Source organism: Vitis riparia, chromosome 7 (genome assembly GCF_004353265.1).
Source record: "Vitis riparia cultivar Riparia Gloire de Montpellier isolate 1030 chromosome 7, EGFV_Vit.rip_1.0, whole genome shotgun sequence".
Classification (NCBI taxonomy): Eukaryota; Viridiplantae; Streptophyta; class Magnoliopsida; order Vitales; family Vitaceae; genus Vitis; species Vitis riparia.
The window spans coordinates 6,384,661-6,411,523 of record NC_048437.1 but is presented as its reverse complement, the minus strand read 5'-3'; the positions used below and the strand labels follow the sequence as shown (position 1 = coordinate 6,411,523).

At 36.3% G+C, this 26,863-nt stretch overlaps 3 protein-coding genes and 1 pseudogene across 3 annotated transcripts; 1 reads left to right on the top strand and 3 right to left on the bottom strand.

Annotated features, from left to right (window-relative positions):
- Positions 1–1,404: 1,404 nt before the first annotated feature.
- LOC117917988 (L-type lectin-domain containing receptor kinase IX.1-like) lies at positions 1,405–3,823 on the bottom strand. Its single transcript, XM_034834494.1, has one exon. The coding sequence runs from the start codon at positions 3,585–3,587 to the stop codon at positions 1,491–1,493; it is 2,097 nt and encodes a 698-aa protein (XP_034690385.1). The 5' UTR covers positions 3,588–3,823; the 3' UTR covers positions 1,405–1,490.
- A 2,880-nt stretch (positions 3,824–6,703) lies between these two features.
- LOC117917342 (rhamnogalacturonate lyase-like) lies at positions 6,704–11,350 on the top strand. Its single transcript, XM_034833586.1, has 14 exons — positions 6,704–6,781; positions 7,100–7,221; positions 7,335–7,388; positions 7,522–7,635; positions 7,717–7,836; positions 7,957–8,263; positions 8,342–8,497; positions 8,578–8,684; positions 8,768–8,858; positions 10,013–10,154; positions 10,368–10,518; positions 10,618–10,734; positions 10,855–10,981; positions 11,105–11,350. The coding sequence occupies exons 1-14, from the start codon at positions 6,704–6,706 to the stop codon at positions 11,348–11,350; spliced, it is 1,932 nt and encodes a 643-aa protein (XP_034689477.1).
- Positions 11,351–11,766: 416 nt separating this feature from the next.
- LOC117917340 lies at positions 11,767–13,971 on the bottom strand (annotated as a pseudogene).
- Positions 13,972–23,797: 9,826 nt separating this feature from the next.
- Positions 23,798–26,297, bottom strand: LOC117917929 (L-type lectin-domain containing receptor kinase IX.1). Its single transcript, XM_034834397.1, has one exon. The coding sequence runs from the start codon at positions 26,268–26,270 to the stop codon at positions 24,309–24,311; it is 1,962 nt and encodes a 653-aa protein (XP_034690288.1). The 5' UTR covers positions 26,271–26,297; the 3' UTR covers positions 23,798–24,308.
- Positions 26,298–26,863: the final 566 nt, after the last annotated feature.

Below are 26,863 nucleotides of genomic sequence, written 5' to 3'. Positions count from 1 at the left end.
AATCTATTTCTTACATCTTTCATGTATTTCATATCACTTATTTTTAATATTCATGAATTAAAATGTTGAAATATATATAGAAGAAAAGAGGTATATTTGTAAAAGAAGAGAATGAAGGAAAAAAAATGTTATTTTTTTTTCACTAAAAAAGATAAAAAGAAAAAATATATATTTTTGTTTTATTTTTACTTCCCAACGGTAAATTTGTTGTCATTATTTTAGGGGTTAATTTCATTCATATCTCTTGAGATTTTGACTAAATACATTTAGTCCCATAAATTTGAAATTGAATTAAAAGAGAAAACACCCATCATCATTCTTTTCATATTATGCTCTTTTTTTTTTTTTTTTTTTGGTAGTACAGTAAAGCTTCTAAAGAACAAGAAATAAGCCTGTATCCTTAGGAGGGCATGATGTTTAGATATAAATTTTGGTAACATGGAAACCATGGGAAGTTGTCTTCCTCCATGGTTCATGCCTTGTGTGGAAAGCATCTGGGTAGCTAAGCTATGTCACGTTCTTGTCCAATTCAAACGCTAATATCAAAGAATTAGAATATGGTATTTTTGTCCGATTGAAAGTCCTTTCCAACCACTAATATGTTATAATTTAAAGACGGAATGATTGATAGTACTCATTCGAATTTTTTTGGATGGCCAAGCATAAAATATTTGACTTAACCAAGAATCTACCTCGAGATATATACAAACGCCAAGTGGAAAGCGTTTTAGAAGAGGCAGAGTCAATACATGCCCGGGAGGGACATATGGCCTCCCCTGCTTGCACAAAGAGGCCATCAATTTTAACCAAACACACGCTTTCTCTCGCTAATTATTATTATTATTATTTGGATGGGTTGAACATTCTCTTTCTTATTGTCTTTCTTTTCTTTTTTTTGGATTTAGATATAATGAAAACTTTTAAATCTTTGAGTGAAATGATTGATTTGTTTAAAAATAATAAGCAATTGAATAAAAATCAAAGAATGAATGATAACTTAATTTGCAATATCATGGAAGATTATGACAAATTTGTAGAATAAAATGTTATAAACTAATTTTTAATTTTTATATTTGGTATTTTTTTTATTAATGTTGCCATTATTACAAAAGGATGTCTCCTCTGTACCAAAGTAGCACTGAATCGGATGGTAAGAAACTTCCGGTTACAGGGCATGATTTGATTTCTTGATTACTCCTTGTGCTGGCAAACCAGAGCATCATTCAACAAAAGCTAAAACCTTTAATTTTGCGACTACCTGTTGAATATTATGATTGAAACTATTGCAATAATGTATGAGATATACTGCGAATACACCAATGTGTCTGGTCACTGTCTTTGTATTTATAGGATTTATATTCAAAAATGATTTAGCCATTTAGGTACTAGACCAATAATAGTCCATTATTCATCAAATCATTGTTCTATGATCATTCTATTTAACTTCACAACCATTACAACTCCATTACAATTGAAAAAACTATTAGATATCACACATCAGGTTTGGGCAATTTCAAAAGGGCTTTAGAAGAGCCTAATGACATAGAAGAATCTGAGGTGCAAGTGCTGCAGGAACACCCACTTTGATGACTTTGTGAATCAGTGGGGGTGGCAGAAGACGTATAGGAGAACTTACACATATGCATCGGAGGTGCAAAATACATTGGCACTGGCATGGTCATTGGAAGGTTGGGGAGTGGAGCTTCAAAGCTGAGAACATTTATCACTTGCCTTATTGATGGGCGGTGAGTGCTATCAGGGTGACAACACCATAGCCCAACTGTCATCAAGCACTCCATTTGCCTTTGGTCGAATTCCATAGACAGCCCCTTGTCCACTGCTTCAAAGAGTTGGCCTTTTCCATACAGGTTCCACACCCACTCTACTAGTCTTGTCTTGCTTGGTTCTGCCCTTGGCTCAACTGGCCTTCTTCCGCATGTGATCTCAAGGGCCACAACGCCAAAGCTGTAGACATCGGATTCCTTGCTGGCCTTGCCGGTGGTCACACATTCCGGGGCGAGGTAGCCCATGGTGCCAGCCAAGACGGTTGTTTGTGAGCCCAGCTCATGGTCCACAAACCTGGCCAGACCGAAATCTCCGAGCTTGGCATTGAAATTTGAATCCAACATGATATTGCTGGACTTGATGTCTCTGTGGACCACACACTGTTCCCACTCTTCATGAAGATAGAGCAGTGAGGATGCTAAGCCAAGGGCTATTTTGTACCTCACTGTCCATTTTAGCGTGGAGTTCCCTCCAAATAGGTGGGTATCCAGGCTTCCGTTAGGCATGAACTCGTAGACGAGGAGTAATTCTCCGTGTTCATGGCACCAACCAATGAGTTGAACCAAATTTCGGTGCCTCAATCGACTGATGATCTTCACTTCTGATACATACTCCTTTTTCCCTTGCTTTGATCCCCTTGAAACTCTCTTCACCGCCACTTCTGTCTTGGAATCGGATAATAGACCCTTGTAAACGCCTCCAAATCCTCCCTCTCCTAGCTTCCCTTCCTCGGAGAAGTTCTTGGTTGCGTGACTCAGTTCACGGTAGGTGAACCTCTTTGGCCCAGTTCCTTTTTCAAATTCATCATCAATAGCCAGTTCAAGGGCCATATCTTCTTTTCTGGGACCAACCCTTTTTCTCCACCAGATGAACCAATACCCACCAGATCCACAAGTCAAGACACCAATGGTCACAACTAGCGCGACCACCAATCCGAAACTCTTCTTCCCTTTCCCACCACTGGCCTCTAAGGTCGACTCGAATTCCCAAGAGTAAACAGTGTGCAATTCAATCGACTCGCCTGTGGCAGCTGAAAAACCAACTCTTATCCACTCCGGCAAAACTTTCGTCAAATCAACAACATACGAAAGGGTGGAATTCCCGCTGAAAACCGGATTATCAGCATAAGTTAGAAAGACGCTTAAATTTTTGGTGGCTGAATTGTAACTCACCCAGGCATTTGCTCTTGAACCATTCTTAATGCTACTCTTCCATTGGACCTTTTGCACAGAGATTATGGAGTTGATATTGATGCCTACATGATCTGAACTTGGATCCCATTCATCTTGGCGGCTGTCAAACTCAACTGCAATAATTTTATTTTGTGAGGTGTTGAAGGCAGATTTGGCGCTGAACAGCGCAAGGTAACCACCGCTTGAATCGGGAGGAATTCGAGAATCAAATGGTGCCAGAAATAACGAGAGGCCATCACCATACACAGAGTCATTAACCGCCTTAATGGCGAAGGAGAAGTGAGTGGTGAAGTTTGTCAGCCTTCCTGTGCTGGCATCCCAAAGGCGCACTGGTTCTGCATATGAGGCTCGACCTGTGCTACTAGTGAGGGAATCATCAACTTGATTCTTTGTGACTTGGAGAAGCCCGCCTGTTGCAAAAGCATCATTTTCAAAGAATATGTCTGGCATGTTCGGCTGGAAACCAGAGAAACTGAAGGAAATAGAGTTTGCATGGGGGAGCAGCAAGAGGAAGAAGACGACTATCTGAAACAAGGGAGAATGAATTTGATGCGCTTGAAGTTGAACTATGCATGATCTTGTGTGGGAGAGAGCCATGGATGATAGCATATAGAGAAAAAAAAAATGAAGGTGATATTGGATGGACTAGAGAAGGCTAGGAGTATATACTTCAACAATATGCATGACCTAATTCAACCATAGGTTTGATTAACCAGGTCAATCTGATGATCTTCAGCCCAATCCTTCAACTACCGATTCAACTAAAGGTTTTATTAACCAGGTCAATCTAAATCTTCCATGGGACTACTCCTAGTCAAGTGACAGATGGAGTCCCACTTGTTCATATTCATGCCCAGATGTCCAACCTATTGGACATCCAATTCTGAGTATTGAACAAATGCCTGGTGGGGAATATGGAAAAGCTAAGTTCTGACTAATTAATTTACAGGTGACCAGTCCTTGGTCGGCCTACTAGTTTAATTTTATGGTTATTTAAATCATGGGAAGAATACTTCATGCGCGTTAGGTATTGAGTTTTGCTTCAATCCCATTGACATTTACTTTTAAATAAACCCATCTGCACCAACTCAAAAGCCTGAAATTATATGATCATCTACTTTGTCTGAACTCGGTTTGGCTTCTTGTATTTTGGACTTCAACATGATGAGAAGGAGGAAAAAATAATAATAGGAGGAAGGCTTCCACCAGAAGGCCTTCAATGACAAACAAGATACAACCAAGTGAGACAAATGGGAGAGGAAAGAGCAAATTCTAGAATTGGTACCCAACATCACGAAAAACGCCGGTTGCCGTCTCAGTTTTCTGAATTTTCATAGGTACTAAAAGCATATGGTTGTTTGTTAACCTCGGATTCAGTGGACTCCATGGCGGTGTTGGCCTAATTCCAAAGGCCCAAGGGTCATAGTAACATGCACCAATGATTCCATTTAACATCCTTGTATTTTTGGCAAATTGAATTTAAAACCAGATTTTAAAAATTAAAAAAAAAAAAAAAAATTGTTTGGATGAGTTGTTTTTAAATTGTTTTTTTATAAAAATATTTAAATTTAATTTATATATTATTAATTTAATTTAATTCAAATCTTATTAAAAATGAAATTAGATTTGTAATTAAAAATAAATGTTTTTTTAATAAAGCATGAATAGTAATATTATAATAAAAACATAAATTATATATTTTTTTATATAAAAAATATACTATTTTAGCATACGCGGATATTAACATTTTTGTAAAAGCATATGGGATCTCTTTTTTTGTTAAAAATAAAGAATAATAATAATAATTTAAAATATAATTGTTAATAATATCTTATTTAAAATAAACAGTGAATAAGTTTAACTTTTTAATATGTAAATGAATTAAAATTCTCATTATATATACACATTCAATGGCAAGAGCTAGAGATTGTTAGGCGTATCGAAGAAAAATATTATATTATAATCATCATTAAGGTAATTAATGGTATTTTATATTATTATAAAAGAATAAATAATTTTAAATATTAATTATGAAAATGTATCAAATTAAACAACTATTGTACTAAGAACACTTAAAAAAAAATAGATTTTAAATGAAAAAAGGATGCCCCATTAGATCTTATTGTCTTATAACTTGATCTCATTTAGATTTTATTGTCTTACAACTTGATCTCATTTATCCATACTTTCATTTTATTTTTTATATTTACATCCAAAAGCCTAAATTTTTCTATATACTTTGAAAAGTGGAGATTAAAATTTCCACAAATGCCAAATCAATTTTAACATTAAAAATTAAATCATAATAAAGTTGAAATTCAAATTTATTAAATTACTAATATTTTAAATTTTATTTATCATTAAAATATATTATTTAATGGTTGAAAATTATATTGAAGAATGAAATAGAATTCTATTATTTAAACAAATCCATATTTCAATAATTATATATTATATTATTTTATTATTGAAAATTTTATTATTTTCTTTTTCCTATATTATTTTCATATTTAGCATGTATGATGGGTATAAATATTTTATTTTCAAAATTTTTAAATAATATATTTATTTAATTTAAATCATAACAAGCAAATTCATTAAGTATTCTTAATCAACCAAATGGGGATTGTCTTGTTCAACAACGCCCATTCAATTCATCTTTAGATAAGCAGAAAAATGGTTACATTAAGCATTTGATGGAAAAGAAATATTAATAATAGAAATTTTTATTTGTCATAGTAATTTCATTAAATATATACCAAATAAAAAATTAAAATGATATCTTCTAAAACTATACATATTTTTTCTAAATATGTGGAAAAATATCTTATGCCATGGAAATGACAAATTCACATGCATATGCACCTTGAAATAGAGACATTTGTAAGTACTAAAAGTTTGATGGTTCAAATCACTATCATATTGGTTCTCAAATTTGCAACTCAACATCTTCACTTTTCACCTAGCAAATGGTGAAGTCTTCCAAGTTACATGCGACATCCAACTTATCAAATCTTTTGAATTGTCTACATGGAATTGTTCTTTCAACAGAATCACACCAAATATTGTTTGGCTTTATTACCAATTAATCAGATTTTGTCTAATATTAACAATATATATTTGATATATATATATATAATATTTTTTTTTTTCTTTTCATTGAATTCTCTCAATTTTAATCTTGCCTTTTCATTCATTATGTCCATTTATAATTCTTTCTTTCTTCACAGATTTTTTTCCATATGTAAGCTTGGATTTTCCCCCATGTAATTAGTTTTGAAATCAATAGTAACATAAAGATGCAGTAGCCAGAATAGAAAAATCTATCGACTAACCGTGCGTCTTAATTTAACAACAGTTATTATTTTTATTGTCCTCGGGCAATTTAGTTATATGCTTTTATATTTACCTACTACAGCCTTCTCGGTTTGCAGTCATAAGGCCGGAAATTAAATAGTACTGCATTTTCACATTTTTCAAGCTATTAAATTTTTCAAATGAAACCAAAGCCCAAAGTTGCAACCATTGCAAGACAATCCTAGTTCTCATCCTCTCATCCTCGTAAGTTCTTCATTTTTATGAATTTTGTTCCTTCTCTACTTCTAAGATGAATGAATCAAACTAAAGGGAAAAGAGAGCCCAGAAGTGCAGCAGGTTTTTTTAGTGATGTGTGCATGTTTTTGCAGGATTTTTTTATTGAAAATGGAGGTAGTTTGGAAGAGGCAATGGGGTTTGCTGGTTTGGTTTTCAGTAATGATTCAATTCTTTCTTCTCAGTCACTGTCATCTGAAGTATCCCACAAGGTTCTTTCTTGTAGAAGAACCTATTTAAAGTAACATGTTTATTTACATTCTTGTCAAAAATTCCTTAATTTTTTGGAAGGAGTGGTTTTCATTTTCTACCATATTGTGATCAGTTAACTTATTTATTTTGTTAAAGTTGCAGGAATATTTTGAGAAACATCTCTGCTGAAGGATCAAATAGTGGGGTCAAACTGATTATACACAAACATGAAGTAAAGAAAACAATTATAAAATGCTAAATCAGGAATTGCCAAATTGATTTTCTTCTAAGCAGAAGAAATTAATTTTAACTTTCTTTATAATGAAAATATGTTTCAGGTGGAGATGAACAATGGCATTGTGAAAATCACTGTGTCACGTCCCTATGGTAATTTACGGGGAATAAAATACCATGGAGTGGAGAATTTGCTTGATGATAGTCTCGATAGAGATGATAGAGGGTATGCAACTTTTCCTATCAATCCATTAGAAGGCTACATCCTATGGCAAACATGACCCTTTTTTTCGTTTGGATAAATTTGTCATGATTGAATCAATAAATCAATTCAACCAGGTATTGGGATTGCTCCTGGGAAGACGTGAATGGTAGTAACGGTAAACAATCGATGTAAGCACTGTCCATTCCTCTCTTTCTTTGGTCTCGTCTTCGGTCATGATTTTATGGATATAGGTAATATTAGTGAAGATGTAAAGAATGCATTTGTTTCCAACTGAAGCCATGTAAATGATTTTTGCTGCAGGATTTTAGGAGACCGATTCCAGGTTATAATGCAAACTAATAATCAAGTTGAGGTTTCATTCAAGACAACATGGAAATCTTCGGACCCATTGCCTGCTTTAAATGTAGACAAAAGGTGCTGTGCAAGCCTTAACATGCGTGCCCCTCTTTTTGACAATGAGAAAAAAATGTGTTCATAGTGCTAACGGGTTTGCAGGTATGTAATGCTGAGTGGCTCCTCCGGGTTCTACACATACGCCATATACGAACGCTTGAAAGGATGGCCTGGCATGTTTCTCTGGGAAACCAGGATTGTTTTCAAGCTTTCTCAAAAGTGGTAATTATTATTATAATTCTGTGAGATTTCATAGGAAAAAGCAAGTGTTAATGTTTGATATTAAATTAAGGAAAGTTGGCAGGCAAAATTGTTAACGTGGTATTTGAAATGAATGGTTAGGTTTCAATACATGGCAATCTCAGACACCAGGCAAAGGATAATGCCGACGATTGCAGACCGAGAGAGAGGTCAATCCCTTGCCTACCCAGAAGCTGTTCTGTTGAAAAACCCATTGAATTCTGAGTTGGAAGGAGAGGTGGATGATAAATACCAATACTCAAGTGAAAGCAAAAATGACAGGGTGCATGGGTGGATCAGCTTAAACTCAGGAATAGGATTCTGGATCATCACACCCAGTTATGAGTTCCGTACGGCTGGACCTCTCAAGCAAGATCTTACTGGCCACGTTGGCCCCATCTGCCTCTCTGTATGTGATCTTAACAATCGTATCGTATCTTTTGAAAATTAAAAGTTATTTCTAAAATTTATGGCAATTGATGCACAGATGCTTATGAGTGCTCATTACACTGGAGTTCCTCTAAATGTTACATTTGAAAATGGAGAGCCATGGAAGAAGGTTTTTGGTCCTGTTTTCATCCATCTAAACTCGGTTTCAGACAAAACAAAAGCCACGTCGCTGTGGGGCGATGCTAAACAACAGGTACTACTATTTCATATGTAGTTATTCTTGTGCGGGGCCTCATATGATTTCCATTGATTCATGTTATATGCGTTAATCAGACGTGGAAAGAAATTATAAGTTGGCCATATAGCTTCCCACACTCACCAGACTTCCTTAAGTCTGATCAACGTGGATCTGTCATCGGTCAATTATCAATCCAAGACGAGTATGTCGCTTAGCTTTCTGCACTGATTAGATACTGCGATTAATTAATATTATGAAGGAAGTGACTTTATATTATTGTTTCAGATACCTCAAAGTTGGGAATGGGCCCGCAAGGTTTGCACATGTGGGTTTGGCTGCACCAGGAGATGCAAGATCATGGGAATACCAAACCAAGGTTTGTACCAGAATCAACTTAGACTGGATATTGAGACTTCCATTCATAAATTATGTATAATTACATCAAATGAGGATGAGATAATTCATATACAATTCCAAGATAAATACAAGGGATAGCGAGAGTTTCATTAAGACATCTAATTAATCTTCTGGTATTTACCTCAAGATATTGATCAACTCTAGATACTTCTAGATGAGGTTGAAATTTGATCTTTTAAGACCATAGACCTTAATTACTGTGAGTACTCGTGACCTCTACGGCAAGTGGTTTCCAATTCTCTTGGTTTTTTTAATACTTAGAAGGACATTTGCTAGCTCCCAAGATATGATCTCTTAAGACCATAGGTCTCAATTTTGACCATAGATCTCAATCACGGATAGTATTTGTTAACATGTGGAACAATCAATTTTTCTAAAAGTTTAAACCCGAAGAATTTGGATCCATCATGTTTATTAATAAATGTTACGCTCTCCAATAACACCTCCTTCATATATAACATTTTATTTATTTATTTAAAAAGCTTACATTGCACTTATTAAATTAAAAAAATAAACATGCGTTGACTTAGTGAGATTTGAACATATAACTTTCCACCAAAGAAAATTTTAATACCATATTAAATTATCAATTTTTCCAAAAGTTGAAGTTTATAGAATTTGGATTCGTTGCATATATGAAACTCTCCAACAACAAGTGATCATTTATGTGAAGTTTGATTGATGTTGAGTGGTTGAAGGTATTGGAAAAAATGGAGACTTGTTTGGAGTTTGGTTCTATGAGAATGGAAGATGTTGGGATTTAATGTCACTCACATGGACTCTGATACCATGAAATAATAACAAGGCATAAGGAAACACAAATTTCTTCAATTCATTTTCTAAAGATCGAGACTTCCATTTACGGAATTGTATGTAATTACATCAGTTGAGGATATGATAAGTCAAATACAATTTTATAAGATGATACAAGCGATAGTAGAAATTACTTTTAGACAAGTGATTAAGGGTAATGATTAGCCCTAGATATATAGTCCTAAATGAGGTGATACAGAATTATTTTAAATGATCAGACTCCTTAATTTAAACAACGAACTAAAGTGTGATGGAGCACCAATTTTCCGTAAAATTGTATTGTTTTATGTGTGTTTTCAGGGTTATCAGTTCTGGACTCGAACAGATGAGCATGGGAATTTCTTCATTAAAGCCGTCCTACCTGGGGCCTATAATTTGCACGCATGGGTCTCTGGTGTTATGGGAAATTACATGTATGAAGCTACTGTTACCGTTACTCCAGGTACTCAACCCCACAGTCTATTTCATGGTTTGGTGCTAATCAAAATGTAATGCCAAGGGTTTTTAACAGAATGGCCAATGGCATCTTTCAGTGAAATAGTTGGAAGAAATTTATATTATTATGTCTTTATAATCTCTCTCAACAATTAAACAGAATTACATTGCATGTGAAGAAGATCAACAAACAACTTGATTGACTACCAAACTAATGCAGGATCTGTAACCAAACTGCCTCCTCTTGTATTCAAGCCTCCAAGAGATGGCCCTACACTCTGGGAAATCGGCATCCCCAACCGGCATGCTGCCGAATTCTACGTGCCCAATGTCACCAAGAACATTAACACATTATACTTGGAGCAGGACAAGTAAGCTCTCACCAACATGATTAATACTCCTAGCTTTGAACAATCATATTGTAACTAACTTGCACTACTCCCTTACCCTAATGGTTTTCCAACTAACAGGTTCCGACAATATGGATTATGGGAGAGGTATGCAGAGTTATATCCTGAGAACGATCTTGTCTTCACAGTTGGCACTAGTGATTATGCAAAAGACTGGTTCTTTGCTCATGTGTTAAGGTGTGGGTTTGGCATCAATGATTATCAAAAAGATTTTGTTCGTTGCTCATGTTAATTAGCAAGCGTGTCCATCTCTAGTTTGTTAACTTTGCAAGTGCTTCTTCCAATACTGCTTTGCAGGAGATTACCAGATGGAAAACTCAAGGCAACCACATGGCAGATTGTATTTGATCTTCCAAAGGTGGACAAAGCCGGAACTTATAAACTCCGATTGGTGTTGGCAGCTGCTCATATGGCTGAAGTTCAGGTAAATTAAACAAAATTCCAACCCCATCAACTTCTCTCGGAAAGCCCATGAGAAGTTTTCAATGCCATTTCTTTTTTCTTAAGTTTCGTCTAATTTAGTTTTGACAACGTGATGTGTTCCAAGGTTCGGGTGAACCGCAGAGACGCCATCAGGCCCGACTTTACAACAGGACTAACAGGGAGAGATAACGCCATTGCGAGACATGGGATTCATGGGGTGCAGCGCTCTTTCACTGCTGCTCTACCAGGATCCCTATTTGTGAATGGGCGCAACACAATCTTTCTGCATCAGCCAAGAAATCAAGAGGCTTTCCAAGGAGTAATGTATGATTACATCCGTTTGGAAGGTCCTCCTCAAAGCACACATTGAAGCCAAGGCCATAAATATGACACAGATCCTCACGTCCATATTGTAGAATTGCAGGCTCAAGAATGAAAAAAATCAGTAAAGAATTTAATTTGTTAATAGCATAAATAAGGGTGAGACATTCTTGATTTCAGAAAGATGTTGGCATTGAAGCCAAGCCTACATATCTACATGACCTAAAACCACAACCTACAAGCAAGAACCTCAACTTCTTGGCCTTCTTTCTGGTTTAAATTCCTTTCTTTCTTTCATGCATACAATATATATATATCACGCTGCCTTTCTAGTAAAAAAACCAAATACTTGTGCATGAATCATTAACAACTATACATAATTTTTTCCTTCTAGTGAACATGATAATAAGAATTACACTGTAAGAAAATGAATCTCAGAAATCTAGTGGAAGAATCACCAATTATTCAGCGACCCACATTGGCGCCGGAAAATGTCATGGAAGGCTCACTAGTAGTGCAAATCCAGGAGTTAGGCTCATAAATATAGGTGGCAACAGGCATCTTCATTGGAAGATTTGGCATCCCCGCCTCAAAATTGAGAACCTGCATTGCTTGCCTTATAGAAGACCTCAGAGTGTGATCAGGGTGAGCGCACCACAATCCCACAATCATCAAACGCTCTATTTGTTTCCCATCAAAGTCCCCACACAGTCTCTGATCCACAGGATCAACAAGGCTTTCTTTTCCGTAGATCTCCCACACCCATGGTACCAGCACTACCTGCCGCTCATCCATCTCAGGTTCCACTGCTCTCCTGCCACATGCAATTTCCAGAGCCACCACTCCAAAGCTGAATATATCTGATTCCTTGCTAGCCTTTCCAGTTCTAATGCACTATGGTGCCATGTAGCCAAAAGTACCAGCCAACCCTGTGGTGTACCAACCTTGGGCATGATCTACAAGCCGTGCTAGGCCGAAGTCTCCAAGCTTGGTGTTGAAATTTGTATCCAACATTACATTGCTGAATTTAATATCTCCATGCACCACGCACTGTTCCGAATCTTCATGCAGGTATAACAATGCAGAGCCCAAGCCAAGTGCTATCTTTTACCTCACTTCCCACGAGAGTATGCTTTTCCCATGGAAGAGATTATAATCGAGGCTGCCATTGTGCATAAACTCATAGACGAGAAGGAATTCACCTCTTTCATGGCACCAACCCATGAGCTGCACTAAATTTCTATGCCTCAATCTGCTTATTATCGTCACCTCCAACTTGTACTCTTTTCTTCCTTGTCTGGATTTCTGGAGATCCTCTTAACGGCAACGTGTAAGTTCAAATCACTCAACACGCCTCTGTAGACATCTCCAAATCCTCCCTGCCCAAGCTTCCCTTCGTCAGCGAAGCCATTTGTAGCATTCTCCAGTTCACTATAAGAGAACCCCTTTGGGCCGGTTCCCTTTTCGAGTTCATCATCTGTAGGGCTATCCATGACCACATTGTCGTCCGCTACAACATTATTCTGACTTCCTCTATCTGTCTTTTTATGTGACCTCAACCGTAGCAAAATATATCCACCAATCAGAAAACAAGCACCACCAATGAGAACACAAGCAGCAATCGCTGATTTCGCAGCCAGATTGAGCTTCCTTCTCTTTTTGCAGCCGGCGATGCTTGAACTTGGAAGGCCTCCTAAAGATCCTGCCCCTGTTTTTTCAGCTTCAACAACTTTTAAGATTGAATAGAATTGCCATGAATAAATGCTATGTATCTGGACTGACTCAGACTCCCTCACTACAGCTGAGAATCCAACAATGACCCATTCTGGCAAGTATGCTCTCAGATCAACTACTCTACAAAGGGTCGAGTTTCCACTAAAATCAGGGTAAGCATCATGAATCAAAAAGATACATAGAAGTTCATAGAAGTTCAGTCCTGGCGCTAAAACTGATTGACACATTAGCTCTTTTTGTATCACTGATGAAGCATCTCACATATTTCACAACCCTGACAGACTTGTTATTTATCCCCACAGGCTGCATACTCGGGTCCCAGTAGTTGGGAAGATCAACAATATCCAAGGCAACAGTCTGATTTTTCGTCAAGTTAAGTGGACCATCATTTGGACCAGGAAGGACATTGGAACCATTTGGGACAAGGAAGAAAGAAAGCCCATCACCAGGAAGGAACTCAACCTGAGAGTCTATAGCAAAGGAGAAACTAGTGTTGAAGTCAGTAAACTTTCCTGTGGCCTTATCCCACAGATGCACTGGTTCTCTGTAGAATGCTTGGCAAGTGAGTTCTTATCAAAACGGCTTCCATTTATTTGGATTGTGTTGTCTGTAGCACTAGCACCTCCATGGTATGGTACATGAATACCTTGATTGAAACAGGAGATGTCGAATGAAACTGGGGTGACAGAAGGAATTTAAAACAAGAAGATGGCTATCACAAAATCCGTACTGTTCCAAGGAGACATAGCTTGTGATGATGGTGTGATAATAAGCACTAATTCCATGGGGATTCATGTGTAGGTTGACATTACTGCTCTTTGTTCCAACTGTCTGAGTTTCCTTACTGTTTCCTTCATGAAATCTCTGTACTATTGAGTCTTGCAAGTCAAGCAATATTTTTAGGAAATCTAGTGGTCCTTTGAATAAAACTGCCATTGCTGGAAAGCACATTCAAATTGTTTGGGACTTCTGATCAGTTTAATTGCCCGATCAACCGGAGGGCTGATGTTAAAAAACTACCGATTGGCCACAATTGGTAAGCCGGGAAAAATGGAAATGACCAAATAGCAAATTTCCACAGGATGAACGTGTACGACATTCAAATATAGTGGTAAAGCAATCCGGACATGGTTGGCAGGAAGTTGAATTGATAGAGATCTTAAATAATACAATAAAAACCCTTAAAAATAATCGGGTATGGGACCATGAATCTTGCTATACCCATCATGAATGTGGAATACTGGGAAAGGAGAAATAAACTGAAATCTTCAATGACAGTGATAGGCAGGATATAATAGATGTAAACTTGTACTTGGCTCAAATGAAAAACACTGGGACCTGCGTATCTCTGCATTTGATTCTTTCTGTTTGGCCCATTTCAACATAAAGCGAACTACAAAAAAATGAAAGCGTAATTTCTAAGGAAGGGGTTAGCAATAGGAGATGGGTATATAAGTGAATTTTCATGTGATTTGGTAACTCCCCATATAATACGGTCCAAAAATCAAACAATTATGTGTATAAAATAATGTGATACTGCGTTGGATGGTATAGTCAGAGGACTTTCTAAATTATTAATGATCAAACTACTTCACAGTTTGGGCCACGGCCGGCTGGAAGAGGCTAATAGGAAAGTGTTTGGTACATGTAAAGAAAATATGATGTTTTGATAAAATATCTTTTAACTGTTTTTATTTATTTTTTAAAATAATTATATAAATATAAGAAATGATTAAAAATAACGTACAATAAATACAAATTATCCTTCAAATATATTTAAAAATATAACAAATAAGTTAAAATTATTTTAAATTTCCAAATAGGTTTTTTTTTTTACAAAATATAGTACAACAGTTTTTAAAACCTGCTATCAAAATCCATTTTTTAAAACAGTTTTAAAAACACTTCCCAAATAAAGTTTTTTATTTTTATTTTAAAAATAAAAATTATTAAATAAAAAGAGAGAATTTTTATACAAAACTTACCATATACCTTTAAAAATTACCTTTTTAAACCTTAAAATTTAATATAATAAAAAAAAATTGAATAGCTTGAATTTTTTAATCTTTTAAGTTTCTACAAATTCCTCTATTTTATATAGAAAGTACTATTATTTTTTATTTTTCAAATAAAAATTTCCATTTTTTGTTATAAAAGTAAAAATTATAACATCTATGTAGAAGATTATAATTCTTAAACAGCTTTTGAAATTATTCGTTTTTTTTTAAGTCAAGTCTAAAAATTTATATGGAGCTATTATCATTTTATATTTTTTAAAATAAAAAGTAAGAAGTATTCAAACAAACAACTTAATAATTCAATTCTTTATCTTTAAATATTAGTGTTTCTTAAAATTTACTTGAAATTTTTTTAAATTTTTTTTAAAACAAAAAACACCGTATGAAGAAATAATGGAAAAGACCAAGAAGAATAAGGCAAATTTGGTAGGAAATACGACGGGAAAGTATAAAAATGGTCTATTTGGTAATTGTTTTTAAATTTAAAAAAAATGTAGTTTTTAAAAATTATTTTATAATATTTTATAAAACAAAAGTCTATTTGGAAACCTAAAATATTTTTTAATATGTTTTAAAAATAATTTGTATGTCTAATATTTTATTTTTAATCATCCCACATGTTTGAATAATTATTCTTTAAAATAGGTCTTGAAAAATAAGTAAAAATAATATAAAATAACTAAAAGATATTATCTGAAACATCATGTTTTCTGTTTTTAAAAATAAAATAAAAAATACTTTTTGATTACCAAACATGTTTTCTATTTTTTCTATTAAATAGAAAAATATTTTTGAAAATAATTACTAAATATACCTAAACCCTGTTTCTTTTTTATTTTTTCATTTATATTTAAAAAATAATAAATTTTAAATTTTTATATTTTATTCAACTTTTTTTTTTGTTCAAATTCAATTACACTATTTTATTAAAAATACATAATTTAATTGTTAACAATTCCAACACAACTTCTACGCCAATTCCAACATTTCTATAATATTTGTTAAACTAATTTAAATTATAAATAATGATCAATTTAAGTCATCAGTTTATTAAAAAAAATTGAATTAATTGATAATTTAATATCGTTTTGTCTCTCCTTTTGTGAGAGTTTTCGATTTGTCTCTCCCCTTGTGAGAGTTTCTGCTTTTTTCTCCTACCATTTGTTTCTTTCTATGAAGGTCGTGCTTGCTTCTATTATGGATTCTCGACTGGAAAATCTCTCACTCTCAGTTGATGAGGAGGAGGAACTTGTTCTTGATACAGGTGAGGATGGGAGCACTACTCAGTCTTTTGATCTATGTCTCATTGGAAGGTTTCTCACTGATCGGATGATCAATTTTAATGCTATGAAACATCGCCTTGCCAGTGTTTGGAGACCCGAAAAAGGTATCTGTATCAAAGAAATCAACAAACAACTTTTCCTTTTCCAATTTTTCCATATTGTTGATTTGAAGAGAGTTCTTGAGGGAGGTCCGTGGACTTTTAACAACCACCTACTCATTGTCCACCATCTAAAACAAGGTGCAATTCCAACTGTTATACCTTTATTTCATGTTTTGTTTTGGATTCAAGTATATGATATTCCAGTGGGGTCTATGTCTCTTAATGTTGGTAAGCAACTTGGCAACTTTATTGGAAAATTTGTTGACTACGATATAAATAACAATGTTGGCCTGTGGAGAAATTTCATGCGTATCAGAGTTCTTCTGGATGTGATGCAGCCATTAAAAAGGTGGAAGAGAATTCGAAAACCTCAAGGGGAGTGGTCCTTGGTTCACTTCAAATATGAACAGCTGAGCACTTTCTGTTATTCGTGTGACATGCTAGGGCATTCAGAAAAATTTTGTGATAAGTTTTTCTCTATAACCGATGGTGAGATCAAAAGAGAATGGAGTCCGAATCTTTGTGTTCCAATGAGAAGAGGTTCCGAATATGGTGGAGAGCGATGGTTGTGGGAAACAATGGAGAATTCTACGCATGCAGACGATTCCGGGTATGGTAATATTGCTATGGGATCAGGATATGGATCTGATTTTTCCATTCAAGGAGTAATCAGCTCCGAGTCTGGTGGGATCAAGGATTTTCAAACTGCTAACAGGTTGCTGCAAATATTGCATGGATTACAAACTTTTCCCACGTGCACTACCAAGCCAACTGGTTCCTCTTATGCAGATGGTCACGTGATTACTTCAGGAGGTGATAACATGGGCTTTAAGGAAAATGGGCTAGAGATTGTGGAGGATAAAAAACGCAGAAGGGCCGAGCTATTTTTTTCAGGCCATTCAGATAGCATGGCTATTGATTCTAGAGAACGGGCCACTGTGAGTCAAGTTGCAGGGGCTGCTAACAGGGTGCTGGAAACAAGCTCCACTACCGACATTTCATTGGCGGGACCTGGTAACCAGGCCTTCCAACAGCCATGATAGGCATTAGTTGGAACTGTCGAGGGCTAGGCAACCCTCGAACAGTTCTAGCTCTATGTGAGATCAACAAATCTCGCAAGCCTGATTTTATTTTTCTTATTGAAACTCTTGTACATTCAGCACAAGTTGAGAAGTTGAAGTCTAAGCTGGGTTTTGAAGGTGCTTTCTGTGTTGATCGTGTGGGACGTGGAAGGGGTTTGGCTTTTCTATGGAGGAATGCAGGGATGTTTTCTTTGTTGAGTTACTCTCAATCACATATAGATATGGAAGTCTCAGAGGAGGATGGTCTTCGGTGGAGAGTTACTGGTTTCTATGGTTTCTCGGATAGAAGCCAACGACATTTGTCTTGAAATCTTCTTCGGTCTCTCTATTCTGCTTCCTCTCTTCCATGGTGTTGTTTGGGTGACTTTAATGATATTGTCTGTAATGAAGAAAAAATAGGCAATGTCCCACATCCTCCATGGTTAATTAGAGGTTTTTGTGAAGCTCTTTCAGACCATCAACTTCAAGATCTTTCTCTCAAGGGGTATCCTTTCACTTGGGAAAGAGGTCGTGGGTCAAGTCACTGGGTTGAGGAGTGTCTTGATCGGGCTTTAGTAAATGTATCTTGGCTTAATCTTTTTTCTAATGCAAAGCTAAATAATTTAGTAACTACTATCTCTGATCACTCCCCAATTGAGTTGATTACGGTGGACAAGTTTTCTTGTGTTTATAAACACAGGTTTCGGTTTGAGAATGGATGGCTCAAGGAGGATGGACTGGATTTTGTAGTGTCAAATGCATGGAGATCTCCTCATGTTGTGAGCCTGATAGACAAAATTCATACTTGCTCTTTTGCTTTAAAAGAGTGGGGCCGGGAACATGCTTTCAAGTTCAAGAATAAAATATCCCATTACAAAAGGTGTATTGAGCAATATAGGGACAAGGATGGGCCTACGGACAGTCAAGTTTTAAAAGATTATAAAACTGTTTTATCTAATGTTCTTATGCAAGAAGAGTTTTTTTGGAAACAAAGAGCAAAAAGTCATTGGTTGCAAGGGGGGGACATGAATACACGCTATTTTCATGTAGTAGCTAGTGCAAGGAAGAGAGCCAATAAAATTAATAAACTGCAGGATGACATGGGGACCTGGTGGGAGGATCAACCTAATCTGTGTCAGGTGGCCTTATCATATTTTAAAACTCTTTTTGCTATGAAAAGAAATATTTCTCTGCCGAATTTGAGCTATGTGGACAATAGGGTAACTGCGGCTCATAATGCAAACTTGCTATCTCCTTTTTCTTTTGAAGAATTCTCCATTGCAGTTTAACAAATGCATCCTGACAAGTCACCAGGACCGGATGGTTTCAATCCTGCTTTCTTTCAGCATTTTTGGCATCTTATTGGCAAGGATATTTTTCATGCTTGCTCTTCTTGGTTAAACAACAATGAGTTTCCAGCTTCTTTAAATGAGACTATCATTGATTCCAAAAAATGATAATCTTGTCTCAATGAGGGATCTTCGGCCTATTGCTCTCTGTAATGTCCTTTACAAAATTATAGCAAAAGTTTTGGCCAATCGGTTGAAAGTTTTCCTTCCTGTTTTAATTGATGAATCTCAATCAACTTTTGTTCCTAGTAGGGCTATCACAGACAATGTGGTAGTTGTCTTTGAGCTTATTCATTACATGAAAAGAAAAACTCATGGCAAGATTGGGGATGTGGCTCTCAAAATTGGCATTAGCAAGGCTTATGATAGAATACGTTGGGACTATCTCAAAGCTATCATGTTGAGAATGGGCTTTGATTTTAAGTGGGTGGAGTGGATAATGTTGTGTGTCTCTATTGTTTCCTATTCTGTCTCTGTGAATGGTGAGCTAGTTGGGCCATTTTCTCCTAGACACGGGCTAAGACAAGGAGACCTTCTGTTGCCATATTTATTTATTATTTGTGCAGAAGGTTTGTCTTCCCTCATTAAGCAAGCAGAGAGGTGGTGTGTTATTCATGGTTGTAGGATTTGTAGAGGTGCTCCTAAGATCTCACATATTTTATTTGCCGATGATAGTTTCTTTTTTTTTAGAGCTGATGCAGTAGAGAGTTCAACCATGCACACTATTTTTGCTAAGTATGAATTTGATTCGGGGCAAGCTATTAATTTTCAAAAATCAGGTATCTTTTTTAGCATAAATGTCTTTTCTTTGGATAGAGATTTTATCTCTAATATTCTTGGCGTTTCCACTCCTCTTAACACTAGAAGATATCTTGGGCTTCCCTCTTTGATAAGAGTAAAAGAGTTGTGTTTGGTTTTCTCTATGATAGATTGTGGCGGCGTTTACAAGGATGGTAGAGTAAGTTGCTCTCTCAGGCAGGTAAGGAAATCTTGATCAAGGCAGTTGGTCAGACTATTCCTTCATATTGTATGAGCACTTTTTTATTGTCGATTTCTCTAAGTGAAGAGTTACAAAAAATGATGAACACTTTTTGGTGAGGCCTGAAGTCTGATGGAGGAAGGCGTATTAATTGGCTCAGTTGGGATAAATTATGCCTTTAGAAAGAAGAAAGTGAACTGGGTTTTCGTAATCTCCGTGATTTCAACCTAGCCATGCTAGGCAAACAAGGGTGGAACTTGATCACTAAACTAGATTCTCTTATTGCTAGACTCCTCAAAGCTAGATATTACCGTTCTTGGGATTTTCTTTCAGCCCGTCTGGGCCATAATCCAAGTTTTACTTGGAAAGGGATATGGAGTTCTCGAGTTGTTCTCTTAAAGGGTAGTAGGTGGAGAATTAAAGATGGTTGTAGTATTGATGTGTGGAACAACCCTTGGCTTAGGGATGCGGAAAACTTTAAAGTTGAAACTCCTATTATTCATGACTTAGCTCACTTAAAAGTTCATGATCTCTGGATCCATGACTGTAAGGAGTGGGATGTGGAATTACTTGGGAAGATATTTTCACCTAGGGATGCTCAAGCCATTGCTAGTATTCCTTTGAGCTCGAAGTCGCCACTTGATTCGCTCATTTGGCATTGGGACAATCATGGAAACTACACAATGAAATCAGGGTATCGTATAGCGAGATGGCTTTCTTTGCATGGTAATTTGCCTTCATGGCCTATAGCATGGAATATGCTATGGGATTTGTCTATCCCACCAAAGATAAAATTATGTCTATGGTGTGCTTGCAAAGGATGTCTACCTACCAGGTCTGCTCTCTGTGCATGAGGTATGCCTGTGACTAATACGTGTGTACTCTGTGGAGGACATGAGGAGGATTTAATGCATCTTTTTCTCTCCTGTCCGTTTGCTCTTTCATGTTGGTTACAAGTTGACTTGATTCCCTCAGTTAATGGTGTCTCTTCTTTTCTTGACTGGTTTTTCATGCTCCTAGCTAATGTTGATAAAGAAGTGGTGGGGCGTGTTGGGTCTATCATTTGGGGTATATGGAGGTAGAGAAACTCCTTGTTATGGAATAATAGAGCCTTATCTCCTACTCAAACAGTCTCTGCTAGCTTATCGTTCCTAAAAGATTGGTTAGATGCAAGATTGGGTTCTGATCAAAAGCTTTCTAATGGAAATGCCAACACTCAAGTCAAATAGAGTAAACCTTCCCCGGGAATGTTGAAATGTAATGTGGATGCAGCGATTTTCTCAGAACATCAAACCATCGGGCTTGGTGTGATTCTACGAAATGAATTCAGCTCTATTGTTGGTTGCTACTCTAAGGTTGTTAATGGTGTGAGTTCTCCTAAGGAGGCTGAAGCTTTGGGGTTACGTGAAGCTGCAAGATGGCTATTGGAGCTGCGTGTTTCAAATGTTATAGTAGAATTGGATGCTAAAGGTGTTTATGATGCATTTTACTCTAAAGCTCTTGATAGGTCTGAATTTGGCATGCTTATTCAAGATTGTAGATCTCTATTTCTAAATCAAAGTTTTACTCTATGTCATGTGAAAAGGCAAACTAATGCTGCTGCTGATGCTCTTACAAAAGCAGCAAGCTCTTTTGCTAGTCCAAGTTTTTGGCGGGATGCTCCACCTCTATTAGGAGCTATCTTAGCCTCTGATGTTTCTATTTATTCTCATTAATAAGATCTATCATTATTTCAAAAAAAAAAAAAAAAACATCATTTTATAAAGAGTTAAACCTAAGGTGTATTGATAAACGAGTACTTTGAAGGATTCTATAGAACAAAAGTCGGTCAAAATATTCATTATTATACTATTTACACATTTGAGCATATGATTTACTTTAAATTTTTATATTTTGATTCAACCTTTTTTTGTTCAAATTCAATTACACTATTTTATTAAAAATATATAATTTAATTGTTAACAATTCCAACACAACTTCTACGCCAATTCCAACATTTCTATAATATTTGTTAAACTAATTTAAGTTATAAATAATGATCAATTTAAGTCATCAGTTTATTATAAAAAATTGAATTAATTGATAATTTAACATCATTTTATAAAGAGTTAAAACCTGAGGTGTATTGATAGACAAGTACTTTGAAGGATTCAATAGAACAAAAGTCAATCAAAATATTCATTATTATACTATTTACACATTTGAGCATATGATTTATTATATGAGACATATGACTAGAAAATTCATTTGAGCATTTTCTATGTAAAGAATTGGTCATAAATTACTTGCATGGACTTGCCTCTCTTACCAATTTTGATTGAAGATGACTTTTGCAACCAAGGTTGAATGGGTGAAACTAGTTCTTTATATCTCGTGAATTTCCATGTTACATCCATGGTAGGTTATTCTTTTAAGTTGAATTGATAGAGACTTTAGGTTGATATTCTCTTTGACTAATTTTTTTTATGAAATTTTAATTATTTTGTTGTTTTTGGTTTAAATTTGGTGCATATTTTAATTGTAGATTTAATTGAAAATTAAAATAAAGTTAGTATTCTTTTATTTCTTCGGTTCCAAATTGATTCTTTCTGTTTGGCCCATTTATGGAACGTCATTCTCATGGTTGACAAAACGAACCACAAAAAAATGAAAGCGTAATTTCTAAGGAAGGGGTTAGCAATAGGGACATGGGTATATAAGTGAATTTTCATGTGATTTGGTAAGTCCCCAAATAATACGGTCCAAAAATCAAACAATTATGGGTATAAAATAATGTGAATATATATGTATGAAGAAACCAATAATCAAATAACCATATGGATTTCACGATCTATCATTTTTCCCGCAGCTACAGAAGCTGAACACTAGTCTTAACCTGCTCTGACCACGGTCCAGAACCAGCTTACAATATTCTGAAGTGTAACAGAGCTCTGGCACATTACAAAAGATGCCTTAAACGTTTTCTCACAAGAATTTTGACATTTCAGCATCCTTATCAGATAGCGAAGCCAACCAACATAAGATTAGGACTAAATCCTGAGGCTTAAACATGACACCCACCAAATCAAATATGGGCCAACATACCAGTTTAAGTATCATTAGTCTTTGTGTATAAGGATGGAAACAAAGTGGGTTCATTTCAATCATGACCTATTTCATTTATTTTAATATGACTTAAATTTTTTTTTTAAATGGATTTTTTTTCAAATTTAACGGGTTTCATCTCTGACAAAATTACCTAATCTGGCTTTGATCTTTCGGCCGGCCTTTCAATTATTGTCCATGCCCATATGCTAAAAATTTAGGCAGGCCTTGTTCTTGGGCAATTATGTATGATTGGTATAGGGATGGTATTGGGTTGGTTACTTTTTTCAAGTGCCTATCTCGCTCCAGTCCAATGAATTTGAAATTTCAAAAAACACTAATTAGATCAAATTCAGATATAACTTTGTTTCATTATAATTATATATTATATTGAATAAAAAATTATTTAATTAATTAATTATATAACATTGGAACCCATCCTAAATAGTACTTGGGTTATAAAAATTTCTTGAATTTTCTTATCATTTTTTCAAATTCATCCTAATTGGAATAAGGCGAAACGTATGCTCGAAAAATCAGTCTCATCGTCATCCTAGATTTTATGGGTCAATATAGATAACAATTATTATTATCTCACACATTAATGTAAAAACTTTCATTTATGCAAAGGAGTCCACCACTCCCTAATTTTCACGTTGAAAATACAAAATTAAACCACACAAACGAATTCACTGAGTCTCAGACCTTGTCCCTCTCAATATAAATAAGCAAACCCACTAGATCTACCTTGCTCCAGCCTACACCAATCTTGTGAAGGTTTTCTTAAGCTCTTAGCATCAGTTCATGATTAAATTTTACAAAGGTGAGATACTAGCAGCAAGGACACCGAAGCATTCATGCAGGGAGGAGAAAAGGCTAACATAATATAAACAATAAAATTAATTAATATTTATGTCAAGCTAATCCACAAAGAAGACAAATATAAGCACCAAAGGGTCCAGAGAAGATTGACTCTGGAGCTTTCTTGGCCGGTTAAGAGTAGATATGAAGTCTAGAAGATGTTTCCCTGTCTTGCCTGCCGAGGAAAGAGCTAAAATTTTTGCCCGTCAATGCCTTTCCTCCTTTTTAAAGAAAAAAATATGTACAGGTCCTGATCATATGGGATTCTTGGGTTTGTGACACATGGACGGTAGCTAATAGTAGTTTGACAGAATCCATGCCAACTGGCAGAGATCTGCGTGAATGTGTGTAAGACAATTGGTTTGGTCTAATCCATGAAAATAAGGGAGACAGGAGACTAGCTTCTGTGTGTTTTAGAGTCTGTGAAACCAAGCACCAGGTAAATAGCTGAATACAACAACATAAGAACTTCAATATAAACATAGACAAATTAGATAGCCCACATACCATTACAAACTGAGATATTGGTTTAGTTGTTTAACGACCCTCTTCAAAGCTTGAGTTAGTTATAAAAGGTTCACCAGAGCTTACTGCCGGCGTAGGCACATAATACATGGGAACAGGCATCTTTGGTGGGAGATTTGGCATGACTGCCTCAAACTTAAGAGCTTGAATTGCTTGCCTTATTGATGCCCTCAGGCTACGATCAGGGTGAGCACACCACAGTCCAACAATCATCAAACACTCCACTTGCTTGGCGTCAAAATCTGTATGCAGTTTCTCATCAACAGCTGAAAGAATGTGCCCTGTTCCATACAGATTCCATACCCACTCCACCAAACCCATGTCAGATGTGTTTTTCATAGGATCCCTTGCCTTTCTACCAGTGGCAATTTCTAAGGCAACAACTCCGAAGCTAAAAACATCCGACTCTTTACTAGCTTTACCTGTGTTTATGTACTCCGGTGCCAAGTAGCCCAACGTTCCGGCTAACCCAGTTGTTTGGGGACCGAGCTCATGGTCCATGAGTCGGGCAAGCCCAAAGTCACCAAGCTTGACACTAAAACTGGAATCAAGCATTATATTGCTTGATTTTATATCCCGGTGGACTACACATTGCTCCCACTCTTCATGAAGGTAAAGTAAGGCAGAAGCCACGCCAAGAGCTATCTTGTATCTCACGGCCCAGGAGAGAGGAGCCTTTTTTCCAAAGAGGTGAAAATCGAGGCTGCCATTGGGCATGAACTCGTAGACAAACAGGAACTCACCTCGATCATGGCACCAACCAATGAGTTGCACTAGATTCCGGTGTCTCAACCGGCTTATGATCTTCACCTCTGTAATGTATTCTTTTTTCCCTTGTTTAGACCCCCTGGAGATTTTCTTCACTGCAACTGCCATATCTAAATCCATTATGTACCCCTTGTAAACGCCTCCAAATCCTCCTTCTCCCAACTTCCTCTCCTCTGAGAAGTTGTTCGTAGCTGAAACCAGATCTCCGTAAGAAAACCTTCTCGGTCCTGCCCCTCTTTCTAGATCATCATTCATCGATGTTAAGTTGGTTGTCTCCGCTGTTTCCCTTCTCATCTGCTTCTGCCTCCATAATTTCACAAAAGCTATGATCCCAACAGCTATGAAAACACCAGCAGAAACTGTTACACCAATTATTATCCTAGCCCTTTTTGCATTCTTTCCGCTTGCCTCTTTTATATCCAAACTTGAATTGAACTCCCATGACAGAAGCGTATGTCGCTCACCATACTGACCTGTAGCAGCTGAAAACCCAATGGTGACCCACTCAGGTAAAACATCCATCAAATCAATTCGGTAAGAAAGGCTGGAATTCCTTTGCAAAACAGGATTTGCTTCATAGCTCCAGAACACAGTCAAATTCTTAGTAGTAGCATTGTAGGTAATCCAAGTATCAGCAGTATCTCCACTGTGAAAGCTAGCATTCCATCTAGTGGACGTAACTGAAGCAATCGAGTTGTTATTGATACCCACATGCTCGAATGGAGGATCCCACTCTTCATTTGAGTAAGAGTCGAACTCAACAGCAATAATTTGATTCTGAGAGGAGTCACTGGTTGTGGTGTTAAATAGGCCTAAAAATCCACCACCTGAGTTGGGTGGGATCTGAAAACCGACGGGAGCGAGAAAGAATGCCAAACCATGACCATAGTTCGTGGCACCCCGGGTGTCAATGATGAAGGAGAAATGAGTAGAAAAGTCGGAGAGCTTTCCTGTGTCAGAGTCCCAGAGCCGCACTCTCTCAGCATATATGGCACGACCAACACGGCATAGGTAATTCACTTTGTTGAATTCAATGGCTCCAACAGAAGGAACTGCATCTCCTTCATAGAGGATGTTTCCATCATCGCCAAAGCGAGATATTTGGAAGGAAACTGAGTAAACACATGGGAGGAAAATGAAGCAAAGAAGGGAGGATAGGATATTGGTAGTAATTGAAGTTGATAAATCACAGAAAGAGGTGGCCATGGCTCTCTTCACACAGAGAAAATTCAAGGACAAGTAGCAAGAGCTACTGCATGAAACTGGCATTTGACCTTATATAATAATTCTACCATTAGTTTATACCTTGATGCTCAAGTTTCAACTACCATCTTTTTATTTTAAATCTGAGGAGAAGCTGGATTCAAATGGATCATCTCCCCAAAAATATAAAGAAATGCTGATAATTGCAGATTTTCTCTGCAACAACACGGCCAGTCTCGTTGGTACATCTCATATGATTACGTTTACGTTAACTCCATGACTTTGCAACAGCAGCTAGCAATTCCCCATGTTCAGCTGAAACGGGTAGGAGACTTATCAACGAGAAAGAAAACTAAGGACCAGAATATGGCAGAGGGATAAACACAAGATTTTATATCATTTCACAACGTTGACCTCCAATAGTCGAATTCTAAAAGGAACCCGTAATTGTTGGGAAACAGAATAATTAAAGAATAATGCTACTATTTTCTTAAGCCTGCAGAGAAACATTAAAAAGCATTTTTAGCAATCAACAACCCATTTTGCTACAAGTGAGCTGTGCGTGTAATTAATATTTAAGACCAGGTAATTTTCCT

What these genes read in the sequence shown, in the direction of transcription:
- LOC117917988 (XM_034834494.1), bottom strand. Translation starts at nt 3,587, where the DNA reads ATGCTATCATCCATGGCTCTCTCCCACACAAGATCATGCATAGTTCAA.
- LOC117917342 (XM_034833586.1), top strand. Translation starts at nt 6,704, where the DNA reads ATGGGGTTTGCTGGTTTGGTTTTCAGTAATGATTCAATTCTTTCTTCT. An exon ending in AGTAACGGTAAACAATCGAT is followed by an intron (nt 7,389 to 7,521) that starts GTAAGCACTGTC and finishes TTTTTGCTGCAG; the next exon opens with GATTTTAGGAGACCGATTCC. An exon ending in CATGGGAATACCAAACCAAG is followed by an intron (nt 8,859 to 10,012) that starts GTTTGTACCAGA and finishes GTGTGTTTTCAG; the next exon opens with GGTTATCAGTTCTGGACTCG.
- LOC117917929 (XM_034834397.1), bottom strand. Translation starts at nt 26,270, where the DNA reads ATGGCCACCTCTTTCTGTGATTTATCAACTTCAATTACTACCAATATC.